This window comes from Condylura cristata, unplaced genomic scaffold, assembly GCF_000260355.1.
Source record: "Condylura cristata isolate star-nosed mole 26May11 unplaced genomic scaffold, ConCri1.0 scaffold00004, whole genome shotgun sequence".
NCBI lineage: Eukaryota > Metazoa > Chordata > Mammalia > Eulipotyphla > Talpidae > Condylura > Condylura cristata.
This window is the reverse complement of record NW_004567105.1, coordinates 62,958,594-62,973,084: the sequence shown is the minus strand read 5'-3', so window position 1 is coordinate 62,973,084 and position 14,491 is coordinate 62,958,594. Positions and strand designations below refer to the sequence as shown.

Genomic DNA, 14,491 nt, shown 5'->3' with positions numbered 1-14,491 from the left:
GCAGCAGGTTAAAGCACAGCACTAAGAATCAAAAGCCACTTCCACATGAATTCGATCCCTGCCTGCCCCGGAGGTGACCACATGGCGCAGCGGACCTCTCTTGACCCTCCCGCTGCTCCCCTCAGCAGTGTACTTCGTAGATCTGCCTGTTCTGCTCCCCACTCTGTTCCTGGTGAAGCCTCTCACCCTCCGCATCTCTGGCCTGTACCCCAGTTCTGTATGAATAAATAAAAAAATCTTAAAAAAAAAAAATCCCTGGTTTTGTTTGGCTAAAAAACAAAACAAAACAAAACAAAACAAAACAAAAACCCCTCATACTTGCCATACTTGCAAGATCTTTTCACTAGGTATAGAATCCAGTGGACGATTTTCTTTCTTTCAAGTTAACACTGATACCAGAAGGCATCATTCCAGTTAATACCAGTTGTGATTGAGTTCCTGACTTGATCCTTGAAATCTTTTCCTCTAATTTTAAGACCTTCTCTTGACCCTTTTGCTCTGACAATTTATTATAATGTGTTTAGGTACTTCTAAAACTTCTTAGATCTCCCTGAAAGAAGTGGGACCAGATGGGCTGGACCTCCAAGATCGGATCATAAAAGGCCCTAACACCTCCGCATGCCTTTTCTCATCTCACTCACTCTCAGTCACCAAGTTATGAGAACAGCCAGGCAAGACTGGGTGAGGAACGTGAGGCAAGGATGTGTGTGTTGTGTAAGCATTTTTGGAGAGCTCATTGGAAGCCAGCCAGGAAGCCCATTCTCCACCCCCAGGGAAGCCTTCAGATGACTGCTGTCTTGGAGGATATCAAAACTGCAACCTCACTAAAGACATCAAAACTGCCCAACTAACCACTCCTAATTTCTTGACTCACAGAAACTTCCAGATAACAAAGATTTGTTATTTTAAGCCACTGAGTTTTAGGGTAATTTGTAGGCAGTGGTGGGTAATACAAGGCACAACAGTTTTTCAAACAATCTTGCTTACTGAGCTGTGGCAAATGTAGAGAAAGTGCACAAATGCTGTGGTGCGTTCAGTGAGTGCTGCACGAGTGTTACCATCCAGCTGAGAGACGGACCACCTGGATGTAGGTTTCTTTCACTGCCTTGCATCAGGTTTGTAGACCTCCTTAAATCTATGAATTAGTGCTCTTTAAGTCTTGAAAAATTCTCAGTCATCTAAAAGAAAAATTACCTCTGCCCTCTTTTTGCCCTTTTCTCCCTCCTGGAATGCGTCACATGATGTTGGCTATTTGCACATGTCTTGGCCCCTTGTCTTATATTAGCTTCCCATTCATGAACTGAGTCGAATTCGGTTGTATTTTCTTTATTATTATTATTTTTTTATTTACAGACCATCATTGGCTCTTTTGCAAATCTATTTCTGTTTTCCAGGCTCTCTTTATGTCTGTATATCATTTCTAAACATTTACATTACTGACTTACAATTCTCATGTCTGAAGCCCTCAGAAGGTCGCTTCTGTCATGTTCTTTCTGACGTCCTTGGCTCTGGCTGCTTTGTTGGCTGGTGGGTAGCTGGTGAACTTCTTTATAAACTGCTCGTTTTTCTTGGAACTTGGTGGGGTGATGTCTTTGAAGACCTGAGATGAATAAAGGTTCTTCCAAGCAGGCACCACAGTTCTATCAAGTGTCTCACACCATTACCATTCCAGGACCACTTTAAATTCTTGACTTGGTTTTCTCCTGTGCAAACCCACATGAAGGCTGCCTTGGATCTCAAGGGAGATCTTTTTACACTCTGGTAGGTGACACGGTTCATATTTCTTCTGGGGTGCCAAGAGAGCAGGTTTATTACTAGCTTACAGAGGTGCCCCAGCTTTATGGAAGGTTCTCCTAGTAGCACACTGGATTGCCTTAGGCCCAGGCACTGAGGGCCCTCCAAACCAAGGCTAACTTCACCTGGTTTGTCAAATACCCTCATAGCAAAGATCAGGCTTAAGCATTCTTCTGCCTCTTGCCTTTTTGTCTGAGTATTCCTTATTTTCTTGCCAGCTCGTGGATACATTTTAAAAAGCATTTGTTGTCATTATTTATTTGCCTAGTGTTTTTAACTGTGTGCAAAGGGAGGATGAGCTCAGGCAATTACTCTAGATGCCAGGAAGAGAGTGGTCAGCACTCCTGCAAGGCTCTCCTTCCTCTTCCTCCCCGCAACTCCATCAGCTCAGGGACTGCTAGCTGCCTACCAAGGCTCTCATTCTTCCCTCTCTTCCTCTTGCTTTGTCTCTCTCACCCTTTTTCATTTCTTGAACTTTAATTCCAATTTATTAATCTTACCTTAATAAGCTTTCGATTACCTTTGCTTCCAATTTATTCATCCTTTCTTTGATTGTAAGTTACCATTTAGTTCTTCTAGTGAGTTTCTAATTTCAATAAATATATTCTTTGTTTCCAAGATGTTTTCTGTATCTAATCCCTGTTATTGAATTATGGGAAGTCCTTTTTTTTAAATCTCTAGCGATAAAACAAATATTTTAAAGGCATTTCAGTTTCCTTGGGTGTTCATTCCTCCACTTGTTGGGCTAGTAGCCACTTACAAAGGCACCAGGTATTCTTGCTTGCTGCCCTTTCTGTCAGCGTGCTCATCGCGTGTGGTAGCTGTTTCTCTGCCTGCAGGGCAGTTATTCCATTAGGACACAGACCCTCAGCTCCCGCCTGAGGACCCCCTTACTCTGGCCCTGACTGCTGGGTAAGTCTCGCTGCCAGTCGCCAGGCGTCTGAGCCCTGCACTGTCACAGAGTGGCATCCTGCTGCCAAATGCAATCTTGGGACTGGGGTGAGGTGTGGTTAGGCTGTTGCCCACCCTTCATTCCCTGGCAAGGAAGCCCAGTCCCCGCCCCTGGCTCTGCAGGGAAAGCCTGGCTCCAGTGCCAACAGCCGCCTAGCCCCGTCCCTGGTGGGATCAGCCCTGGCCTTGCCCCACTGCTCACGCAGCAGCCGTCTCTTACCACTCTAGCCTTCACTCCCAGAGGCAAGTGTCCTCTCCTCCCACACACGAATTACCTTGGGCAATTCTGCATACTTTTAACTTAAAGCGCTTCTTTGTTACATGACTGTGCTGGACTCTGTACCTGTGCTTATACCTCTATGACCTGAGTTCTCGTCCACCAGAGCTGAGACATGTATTTCTGGAACTTGGCACATAGGATGACCAGCACAGGAGCAGGAAGCTCAAGGAAAAACCCTGAAAGGAGCAGTCCTCCTGGATATGAAATTCCAGTTAGCCACTGGTAGCTAGAGACGTGGCCAGTCAGTCTCTTGAGAGTCAACTCCATAGAGACACTAATGGTTTTAAAGCCAGGGCCTTGGAGAACCACAGTTCCAAGATCACAACTGAAACTCAGCCTGAAAGAACACCGCCTCTAGCAGAATAGGCCGCCTGCCCCACAGAAGGGCCCCAGGGGAGCCACAGTCAAGCTCTGATTAGTGAAGTGGCAAGAGGGGCTGCTGGAACTGGGCGAGTGGGTAAGAGCAGTGACAGAGGCTTCACATCTGGAGCAGCCCAGAGCTGACGTGTACAAGGCACAGCCCATCTCTGCACGAGCCATCTCTTCACACTTGGGGTTCACAAAGGACTAGGTGGGAGCCTCTCCGGGCTGTCCCAAGGACCACCATAAGGCCTAGGCCTGTTGAGGGCTTACAAGAACTCTTTCAAACTCTGTCTCTATCACTCAGTGGTTTGAGAGAACTAAGGACTGGTCTAGAATCTGGGCCCAGAAGATCAGGCCTGGGTAGTTCCCACCCTTCTAATCTCATCACACTCAGTCCAACACAGAGCTTACTTGTTTAAGCATCGCCTTTGTAGCTACCCAGTTTGGAACTCAAATCAACAGCCCCCCAAAGACCCAGGAAATATTTACTAGATTTCTGCCACACACAGTCTGCTTATCTCTATTTTGAGATTAAAAACAGTTCAAGATACATACATATGTACATACACAGCAAGCCCACAGGCTGTCGCTGGCTTTGCTCCCACTCAGGGTGGTGGGACCTGGAGACAAGAAGTTGACTTCACCCCATGGGGGCTCAGGCTGACAGGAATGGGAGTCCCTGCTTTGAAACCAAACTGGAAGGGGTGGCAAACCTAGTCCCCACGCTCCAAGGCCATCCCCCTACAGGACAAGCAGATGGGGGGGTAGGGGAGGTAAGGACATGCCTCAGTCAGAGTCGCAGGTCTCTTGCTCGGTGGTGGCATTCACTGCAGAGGCCAGGCTGTCCTCCTGGCCTTTCAGCCTCTCACCTGGATGGGTAGCAAACAGGAGGGGTTGGAGAGGGGTCCTGTGCTTGGGCCACCACCCAGAGGGTAGGGATGCAGCCTTGCCAGGCCCTGCACTTACGAATCAATTCGGCAATGGCCCTCTGGGTTCGCTTTTCTAGCTTCTCTAGCTTCTTGGCCACATCTCTCTTGAGGTCCCTGCAGCAAGGAGGTGTAAGGTCGACTGAGGCTGAAAGCTGGGCCTTGTAGTGCCCCCTCCCCACAACATTAGGAACAACCTGGAGGGGACTGCCCTAGGGTGAGTCCAGGAGACCCCTCTCCCTTTCCCCATCCTCCACAACCCAGTAGTCCGCCCAGTTCCAGTGGGAAACAGACCAGCAACAGACTGGGCCAACACAGAAACTCAGCCAGGGTGCACAGGGCAGAAACCTTAGAAGGTTTCTAAGGTCCCTCTTAGTCTGGTCCCTGGTCACCATCAGGGCATGACCAGTCCCACCCCCCCACCATGGACCCTGCTCCTTATCTGACCACATCTCCCGCTACTAGGGAGCTTCCAGAAGCACTCACACTCCCTAGTTCAAGTTTCCTAGGACATATACCCCCCAAGCTATTGTTGCATCAAGTGAGAACAGCTCAAGTGGACTGACTTGACACAGAATTGCAGGCAAGAGGGTTCTGGCCTATACTTCTGGCCCAAAGTGAAGTAGAACACAAACTTCTCAGGCTCCACAGTGCTCCCTCACCCTCTTTCTCAGCCTAGTCATGGGGTGCCAGGGAAAGATGAATACCTCCCATTTCACAAAAGGACTGAGGCCAAAGGGGAATAAGCTGGTTGTGGCAGAATTGGGCAGACCCTTCCCTTCCCACCATCTCGCCCATACCTGTGGCTCCCTGAAGGGAACTGGTCCCTTCAGAAGGGGCTTCTTGAGGAACTGGCAACACCCCCACTCTGGCTGAGCTCCTTCCCATGGGGGTCCCTTTCTACCCGCCAGGTGGCATTTGTATCACTTTCCTCGCATTCTCTATGCATGTCCTGCTCAGCGCCGCTTTCAGACACTGATTATCTTACGTAACTAAATGCCTCCACTGTCTCCACTGTAGAGTGGCAAAGCGCCAGCCCAAGGCCTGCGGCTTAGCACAGAGGCAGCCCTGTTGGCTGTACTAGTCCTCCAGTGGCAATACTCACCAATCAGGCTTGCGGGGTGCAAGGTTGGCCAGGTCCTGGGGAGGCAGGAGACATATGTCAGGACTAGAGGAGCAAAGCCCCAAGGGAAGAGGTAGGACATGGAGGTAAGAAAACAGCAGGAAGGGCAGGAGGAAGGAGGGGCTGTGGGAAAACAGGGAGGTAGGAAGGGAATAAAGAAGAGGGAAGGGGAGAGCAAAGGGAAGGAGGAAAGTACCCACAGAAGCAGAACAGGAGGAGCCTGCACTCACCACTTCCTCAATGACGGGTTCTGGCTTGGCGGCCTCCAGCTGCTCCTTCACTTTTTCTTCCACTAGAGGGTGCAAGACAACAACAGAGACCACTGTACACCACAGCCCCTGGAGGAGGAGGATGCTAGCGGTCCAGAGGGACCCTGGGCTTTCCCGTCCCTCTTATCACCTGGGCCCCCAACGAGGCTGGACTTGGGTTTCTCAGGATGAAGGCAATGCTGCGGGTGAGCCAGCAGGAGGCAGATGGCCAGGACTTAGACCACCAGTCAAAAAGCATGGATACCTTCAGTCTCCCAGGGTGAAGGAGAAGGCTGTGTGGACACAGCCAAAAGCACACTCAAGCCAAAGGGCCTTGAGAATGGGCTTATCTGACTTCCGGGGCTCCTGAGCTCCAGGAACATTCTTGGGCCATGGATTGGGCGGGGCACACCCGCTTCAGGTGTGTACCCCCACGACCAGGGTGCTGAGCACCTAGAGGCCACCCTCAGGCACCTCCTATCTCTACCCAGCTACTAATACAGTGGGACCCCAGGGACAGCAAGTGCCAAAGCACTAACAACAAATCCAGGGTCTGTGAGATTCCTCCATCCCAGCTGGCCCATGTTCCCACACGCCTCACCCCTGCGGCCTCATGTACGGATCCCAGCAAGACACAGGACCAGCTCCCCATGCTTCTCTGCTTGGACTTCCTGCTCTAACTGTAGCGGGGCCCAAACCACAAAGCAAATCACCAGTTAAGTATGTAAGGGGCAAAGAAGATGGAGAAGCAGGCTGGAGTATGGCTCAGGGGCTAACTTCATTCTTTTACGCGCTAAATGTATTTATTCATTTATTACTTGTATAGTTAAAAATGTATGGCAAAATAAAAGCAGAAGTACCAGGACCAGGAGTCTGTGTGATAAACACCTCATCTCTGGCAGGGACAGCTGTGGACAGCTAGTCAGAGGCTCCTGGCTGCTGCCCTGCCCCCCACATTATGGTGAGCCTGGGTGGGAACCCCTGCTCCACCAGCGAGAGCACTTCTCTGTGCTCAGACACTGCCCGGCATCTGCCTGCCCAAGGCTCTCTGAGCCCTGGTAGATCAACCCTCATTGGGGTCTTTCACTCTGAACCCCCAAGGGCAAAAGGGAGCTACAACTGGGCCACTTCTACCTCTCCGCCTAGAGAGGACCTCTGAAGGGATGTGGCCCTTTCCCTCACTGGAGGCCCCAGGGAAAACTCCAGGTCAGGGTGTAAACAGGGTAGAGCAGGCACGGCAGACCTAGAGATGGTGACGGAAGATCCCAGAGGCCCAACCCCCAGCCCTGACACTGCCAGCTGTTCTCCAAGAGTGGGCACCACCTCCCAAGGTGGAGGCAACTGAAGTGCCTTCAGAGCAGAGGCAGAGGAGCGCAGCCCACCTACCTGCAACTGGCTTGGCCTGGGGCACCCTCCTCCTCTTCAGGTCCTCATCCTCTGGAACATAGTTTCGCAGCCTAAGTTCCCTATGAGAGCAGAGAGAACAAGCAGAAATGGAGTGTGAAACACAGTCTCACTTCACACACTTGCAGGTGAGACTGGTAACAGCACATCTTCCAGATCTTCCTCTGGTCTCTCTAGAGACAGCCTGGTGAAGAGGGAAAGCACCAAACCAGAAGCATCACTGGGCCAGTCAATCTCTGGCCCCCCTCAGTCTTAGCCCCTGGCTGAGTCTCAGCGCTGGCTATTCTTCCAAGGTCCTGCCTGCATTGTAAGTGCATCTCCAGAGCTGGCCAGGGATGCCCAGGGAGCATTCACTGGACATCTCTCCTGGGACACCTCCATTTGACAGGTAAGGAAACTCAGAACCAGACTGTTCCATTTTCATAAAGTCACACAGCAGTGCTTGGAGTAGCTGAGACCAAGCAAGATGCAATTCCAAGCCAGGGTGAAAACTTCTGGGCCGAGTTCCTCCTAAAGGAGAAAGCCAATGTGCCTCAAGCCTGCCTCCTTCTCGGTCCACCTCCTTTCCTAAGACCTTTCTAAGGTCTGCTGGTCCCTCAGAAGCCTGGGCCTCCAGGAAAGGGAACATTCTCACAACAGGAAGTTTCCCGCAGCCAGTCATCTGTCATCTATCTCTGTGTCTGACAAAAGTATTGCAGACTTCCCAGCCCGAACAGATGAGCTTATCAAAATGAGTGGCAGAGGTCTGTGGCCACACAGCTAACTAGTGGCAGCAGTCTTAACTTCCACTTGCCCCCAGCCCCCGCTCACATACTAGCTTCTTCCCCGCTGCCCAGGCCCTGAGGCCCATGGCCCCCAGGGCCCAGCACTGCCGTGGAAAGGAGACCAACTGCACCGACGCAGGGCCTGCCTCCTCTAAGGAGTGGGACACCCACCCACTGCCACTCCCTGCGGGCTCATGTCAGGCATGGTGGTAATCAGCAGGTCCCAAGCCGCAGAGAAAGTGGAGCGTGGTTTGGTGCGCTGATTTTAGTTCCCAAGAAGGTTGGGAGAAAAGCAGAAGAGAAACAGGGTGTGGGATGAAAACGGCAAGGACTAGTGAGAAGAAAGAAAACAATTTGTCATTCTCGGAAACAGGCGCAGGATTCTGAGAGAATCAGTAGGAGAAAAAATCTGCTGGAACTGTACCCAGCACTCGTAGAGGAAATATCCACCTCTTCAGCCCCCGCCACTGCCCAGATTTTAGAAGCAGAATGAAAGGACAGAACAGGGAACAGGGAGGGCCAGAGCAGCATGAAGAGGAAAGAGCAGCTTGGGCTGGGGACAGCATCCCCAGCAGCCCTGGTGCCCAATGTGCCTTGCCCCCCCAGAACTGAGCACCAGTCAGGCAGTCAAGAACAACTGAGTCCATCACTGAGGGACTGTCCAGCTCTGGGCCTTGGTTTCCACATCCATAAACAAGGAAGCTATTCTGGGTGTGTCCGCCCTGGGAAGCCAGGGTCATGGTCCTCCCCTGAGCCTATGAGGAGACTGCCCTCACGAATGTCCAGTTAACGCCCCTCTCACCCCAGTTCCCTCACCGCCAAAGGGCAAGAATCTTTGGGTGAGGTCACGGGGCACTGGGTTCTACTCCCAGGCTTGCTCTCACTAATACCAGACCATGGATCACCCCCTACCCCTGCACCCCAAAAACAACTGAAGCGGGAAAAGCAACAAGGACAAGAGATCCAGTTGTTTTTTTGTTTGTTTGTTTAAATATTTATTTACGTATGCATATAGAACTGGGGTACAGGCCAGAGGTGCAGGGGCGGTGAGAGGATTCATCACAGAGTGGGGAGCAGAAAAGGCGGAGTGATAAAGTACACTGCTGAGGGGAGCAGCGGGCGGGTCAGGAGAGGTCTGCACCTCTCTCTGAAGCAGCTGTGGCGAGCTTGCAGTGCTTGCAGTGCTGCCCCTTAAAATGCTGCACCACCAGGGAGGACCAAGACAGTTTTAAAAATCTATTTTGTTGGCCATGGAGCGGTATACAGGCCATGAGGATTTGAGACACTGCAATCAGAAAGAGAATTGGGACCAGATGAGACTGACCCCTGTTCTCCCTTAAAACATGTGTGTTTTACTGGATGGTTTCACTCATAGCAGGAGTGTAACAGACCAGGCAAGAAAATAATAATAATGAACAGCCATATACCAGAGACATTTTATGGGGTGGAGTGGGGAATGGGATCAAAAACAGTGGGGAGAGTGAAATGCACTGTACTATGCTGATGGCACATGGCTGATTTGGTGATGGGAAGCCCATGGGGATTACAGCTGAGAAGGAAAAATGCACAAAAAGGTGTAAAAATAAACCATTATATTTAAAACAAAACGAAACAAAAAAGTGTGTATTTTCAAGCAGAGTTCACGGCAATTTCATGGGGCCAAAGAAACAAAGCAGCCAAGGAGCAGGATCCGGTAAACCCGCAGGCCTTCTGTCGTGCCTTCCGTCCCACGACCCCATCCTCAGAGCGGGGTGCACTGAGCTGAAACACAGCTTTGCGTGGGCACAGGGCAACTGGTACGAGGAAGCCGCTTTCTTCATCACCCCGGAAAGGTAGGTGAAGGCCCTCTCCTACTCGCACTGACTGCCAGCAGCTGCAATGAGTTCTCTGGAGGAGAATAAACTACCCAGGAACTTCAAGTTTTCCCCAGGACTTTTAACATACAATATCCAGGATTCAGTTATAGTCATGAGAAAAAATACATACAAAGGAAATATATGATCACAAATGAAATAAATGTGAAACAACTGAAATTAACTAAGGTTCAGGGAGTCAGACCCCAAGGTGAACTCCACCTAAGAATCTAAAAATGTAAGACTTAATAAAATAGAAATTCTGTAACTGAAAATATAACTAAAATCAAGAACTCAGTAAATGGGTTCAACAGCAGTTTGGGTACAGTTAAAGGATTAGTGAATTACAAAATAGACCAAAAAATATCCCAAGGAAACAAAGTTAGAAAATACAAAAAAACATAAAAATACAGAATATTCTGGATCCTCCCTAGTGGCGCAGTGGGTTTAAAGCACAGCACTAAGAAGCTAAAGCCACTTCAGTATGAGTTTGATTCCCAGCCCTGGAGGTGATTCACATGGCACGGCAGACCTCTCCGGACCTGCCCGCTGCTCCCCTCAGCCGTGTACTTCACAGTTGGCCAGTTCTGCTCCCCACTCTGTCTCTGCTGAATCCTCTCACCACCCCTGCACCTCTGGCCTATACCCCAGTTCTGTATGCATAAATAAATAAATATTTTAAAAATATACAGACTATTCTATGAGACACATGGAACATAGTGAAAAGATCTAATATGTGTAGTCCCAGAAGCAATATTTAAAGAGATAAAGGCTGAAAATTTTACATTGATGAAAAATATCTGACCATAAAAAAACACTGTGAACTCCAAAGGAAAGAAACATATACCTAAGCAAATCACTATCAAACTACTAAATAAACAAGACTCTCAAATTAGATAAACACATCCAACCTTCAATGAGAAACTAAAACGGACAGCTATCAACAGAAAGAATGGAAATTCTAAGACAAAAAGGATATAGTGAAAGTACTGAAAGTAAATTTAATGCCACACCAGATTCATAAGCCTAGATAACAAAGCCTCAAGGACTTTTCCAGACAAAGAGAAGTTAGGAAAATAAGCCATCAGAATCTGCTCGAGAAATACGAAATGGAGTGCTTTAGACTGGAGGAGAATTATCTCAGGTCAAAGCCAGAGAAGCCACTGCCTTCTATGTCTTGTCCTTTGCAACCAAACACCGGGACCGCCCACAGCCCCCGTCATGTAGGCAGCCACTGTCTGAGTTGAGCCATGCTGTCTCTCCCACATTCTCACTCCCTCCGACCTAGGGCTCCAGTGTCCCCAAACAAGTCTAAACCCAGAACCGGCCTCATCCCTCAGCCCTCAAGGGTTCCTACAATCTGATTTCTAATCAAATGTCCCCTGGGTCACTGCCAGCCCTGTTTGCTACACACTTTCCTGTCTGCCAAGCTTCAAAAGCCAGTTCAATGAGGTGGCATTGCACATGTGGCCTCTCCCCTTCCCCAAAGGCCCCCACCAATCCCAAGGCACAGCTGATTACTCTCCTATGCCCTCTCTTTGTCTCTCTTCCTCTATGCAGCAGCCACCAAGCACATGGCCACTTGAGGACTACGTCTCCTGCAAGCCCTGCCCTGCAAGGTCCTAGACACCCAGCTCCAGCACTAGCGCCCAGCAGATCTGGGAAAGGCAGGGCGTATACATGCCTCCAACCATCACTAATGGATAACGGAATTCCAGGGAGGGTACTTGGACTAGAGCTTCATGAGTAGGCTGGTGCTCTCTAGGCCTTTTACCACTTGGGGGGATGACACAGGAAACAGCAAATTGTGCCCAGGGGATTCGGAGAGAGCAGGGGTGTGTCTGGGTCAGAGCAGCCAACTCCTAAGTGACATCCACTGTTTTTGTGTCAAAGCAACAGAGCGATGCCCAAGTTCACATGCTGCTGAGTCTCCTAATGGAAACTTCCCTTTCCTTTTTCTCTTCACCATTTTCTCCCTGAGTATCTGGGAGAGAACTGTCAAGTGACTGGGCAGGTCCAGTGACTGCCAGATCTTCCTCCAAGCCATCAGAGTATCAGTCATGGGCTAGGCAGGGAGTTCCCCAAGAAATCACACCTCCCAGTATTTTGTTTATACCTTCCATAATTTGAGTAAGGGGAAGAGGATGGAGAAAGTTGGTATTCTCTATAAAATATGAAGTTCAGAAACAGAATTTTAGAATGCCAAAGCAAAAGAAAGCTCCCGGATTATCTAGTCCAACCCTTTCTAGTTCCTGGCCCACTAGGCCCACTCTTTCATGCTATCAGCCCTAAATCTTTGGAACATTAGCTCCTCTTCTCATCCTATTTGTCTTGGGGCCACTCTACACTCACCCCTCTGCTCTGGACCCTTGGATAGAGGCCAGAACTGGACCATTTCACATAGCATGGCTCCTGAGAACAAGGCCCTCCCGACCTAGTCACTCGTCCTTCCTTCCCATCCAACCTCCTTCCCATGCCCCGCCTCCCAGGCAACCCAAGAAAGAGTTGGTGTAAGGCTCCCACACAGCAGCAGACCTTGGGGAGAGTGAAGTCCACCACAGGCTGCAAGACTCCTGGGAGCCACAATGGCTGGAGATACCACAGCCCTGCCCCAAACGCCCACATGGCGCAGCAGAACTCTACTGACCTGCCAACTGCTCCCCTCAGCAGTGTACTTCATCAGTCGGCCTATTCTGCTCTCCCCTCTGTCTCTGGTGAATCCTCTCACCACCCCTGCACCTCTGGCCTGTACCCCAGTTATTTATTTATAAATAAATATTTTTTTAAAAAAAGTCTGTAACTTTTACTATAGGTCAAATACAAGATCAAGCTGGAAACACAGAAATATACGAGCTGTGGAGGGATGTTTTTGTTTGGTAAAGGACACTTGGATGCTGGCTTAACAGTAAATAAAACTACTAAAGAACCCAGTGACTTCCCACTCTTGGCTGGAGGACACTGTCCTCCAGCTTTCCTTCAGAAGGGCAACTGACTTCACTCTGGGGATGGCAATAATTTAAGGCAATAAAAGCTCCTCCCACTCTATCCAGCCATCGCCTCCATCCACACAGCCCTCCCCAGGCTTCCTGTCCTCTTGACATACAGAGAAGATGCAGGTTAGCTGGAGGACAGGACATCAAAACCTCACACAGAAAAGGTGGCTAGAGGGTTTCAGGCAAAGGGGTGGGAGCGTCAGCACCCTCTACCCTTGATATCCTGTTGCACACCCCAAAGACAAAAATGAACAGGATAACATCACTTCCTTCTCAGCAGGAACACAACCTGCTTTCCAGGACAATCCTTCAACATGAGGGAGGTAGTTACTGACACTTTCTAGATGTGGAAAACTGGCCGGAGAGACTCATGGGTGTACCCGAGTTCTCTGAGAGAGAGAGAATCCAAACTCTGGTCTTCAGATGGGCTCTCATCCCAGCTCCCTGCACTGGACTGGAGCCCAGCGGTCACGGCAAAGACTGCCCAACAAGGTGACTGGGGTGGCAGAAGCAGGGTCCTGACCAGGGTCACAGGTGTCTCAGCCAGTACTCTTGGTCTCAAGTTTTCTTGAGGAAAAGAAATCATGCTGGGCCCTCTTTCATCCCTCCAGCCCCAAAGTTTGCATACAAGACCGTCTATGAAACTCCTCCCCACTCCTCTCAGCTCTGCTAGAGCCAGACCCTACCTTAGTCCCCCAAATCATACTGGGTCACAGATGTTAAAGGCAGAAGAAGCTTTTGAAATAATGTGATCATGCCTTTACCTAAAAACAGAGAGACCAGAAGAGCCAGAGTCAGCTGGGGGTAAAAGCCACATGGGAACCCCACCAAGACAGAGAATTCTGGTTGCACCAGGGCACCCAGCTGTGTCAGCCCCGAGAGTGCCAAGTACACAGCCCCCCGGATGGTGCAGAAACAGCCAGAACTGTTCAAGGCAAGGACAGGCATTAGCTAAGTCAGACCCTGCCCAGCTGGTGCTGCCAGCAAGTTCGGGTCATGTGATCTGCCCTACTCCCACCCAAGACTGCAGGCCCAGCCTGAGTTCTCTAAATTGACAGGCTGTGCTTTCCCCCCAGTTCAACTGAAAATGCGGAGCAGTTAAACACTGAAAGAATTAGAAAGTTGATATATCAAAAAAAATCAAAGACTAAAAAATAAATTGTGGCATTCGCTAAGCTAGTAGAGCTTAGAGAATTCCATTAGCAATCTATATATATGGCTTGTGAAAAGTGCTGCCACACAGCAGGATATACACAGATATTTGTATTTTCTAAGTTCTCTATTACTAAAAGGAATCTGGCATTTTTGTACTTTGAGCTTCAATTTAAATTTTAAAAGAAGAGGGATGTAGTTTATGATGGGTACCCACCCACAAGGGCCCACAAGATGAGACCTGGACTGGCCACACTGGCTGCCAGGGGTCCAGAGGGTGGCCCCCCACAGAGTGGTGTCCCACAGACACCACTCAGGAGAGATAGAGGGTGGTCACTGCCACCAGGGTGCCCTGAGGACAAACTGTTGCAGGCTGCCAGAGAGACTCTCCTACTTTTACCACACAATTGCCTGGCATCTCTGACCCCTCAGGCCCCAGCCAAGAGGGCACATGCAGGACAAAGGCCATAGCGTCTGTCTGCTGCCTACCGGGGAGGCAGCACTAGAGGAAAGGCGACAGAACAGAACCAGGCCGTGGGAGCTTGCAAGCAGAGGACGAGATGACTGCTGCCCAATTATGGGCCTGGTGAGCTCAGCTGCCCTCTACCCAGGCTGTACACCAGATAGGGAGGGGCAGGGA

At 49.9% G+C, this 14,491-nt stretch overlaps 1 protein-coding gene across 2 annotated transcripts in view; it reads right to left on the bottom strand.

Annotated features, from left to right (window-relative positions):
- Positions 1-1,292: 1,292 nt before the first annotated feature.
- Positions 1,293-14,491, bottom strand: part of CCDC12 (coiled-coil domain containing 12) — a 47,663-nt gene continuing 34,464 nt past the window's right edge. Inside the window, exons 3-8 of one of the 2 annotated variants that reach the window (XM_012720599.1) lie at positions 7,072-7,151; positions 5,668-5,729; positions 5,420-5,454; positions 4,355-4,431; positions 4,174-4,257; positions 1,293-2,627 (exon numbers count right to left, since the gene is read on the bottom strand). In XM_012720599.1, coding sequence (XP_012576053.1) covers positions 4,175-4,257; positions 4,355-4,431; positions 5,420-5,454; positions 5,668-5,729; positions 7,072-7,151 — 337 coding nt within the window. In that variant the 3' untranslated portion in view covers positions 1,293-2,627; position 4,174. Of the gene's footprint in view, positions 2,628-3,881; positions 4,258-4,354; positions 4,432-5,419; positions 5,455-5,667; positions 5,730-7,071; positions 7,152-14,491 lie in introns of those variants that run through there. The other variant, XM_004676236.2, reaches the window with a different exon arrangement.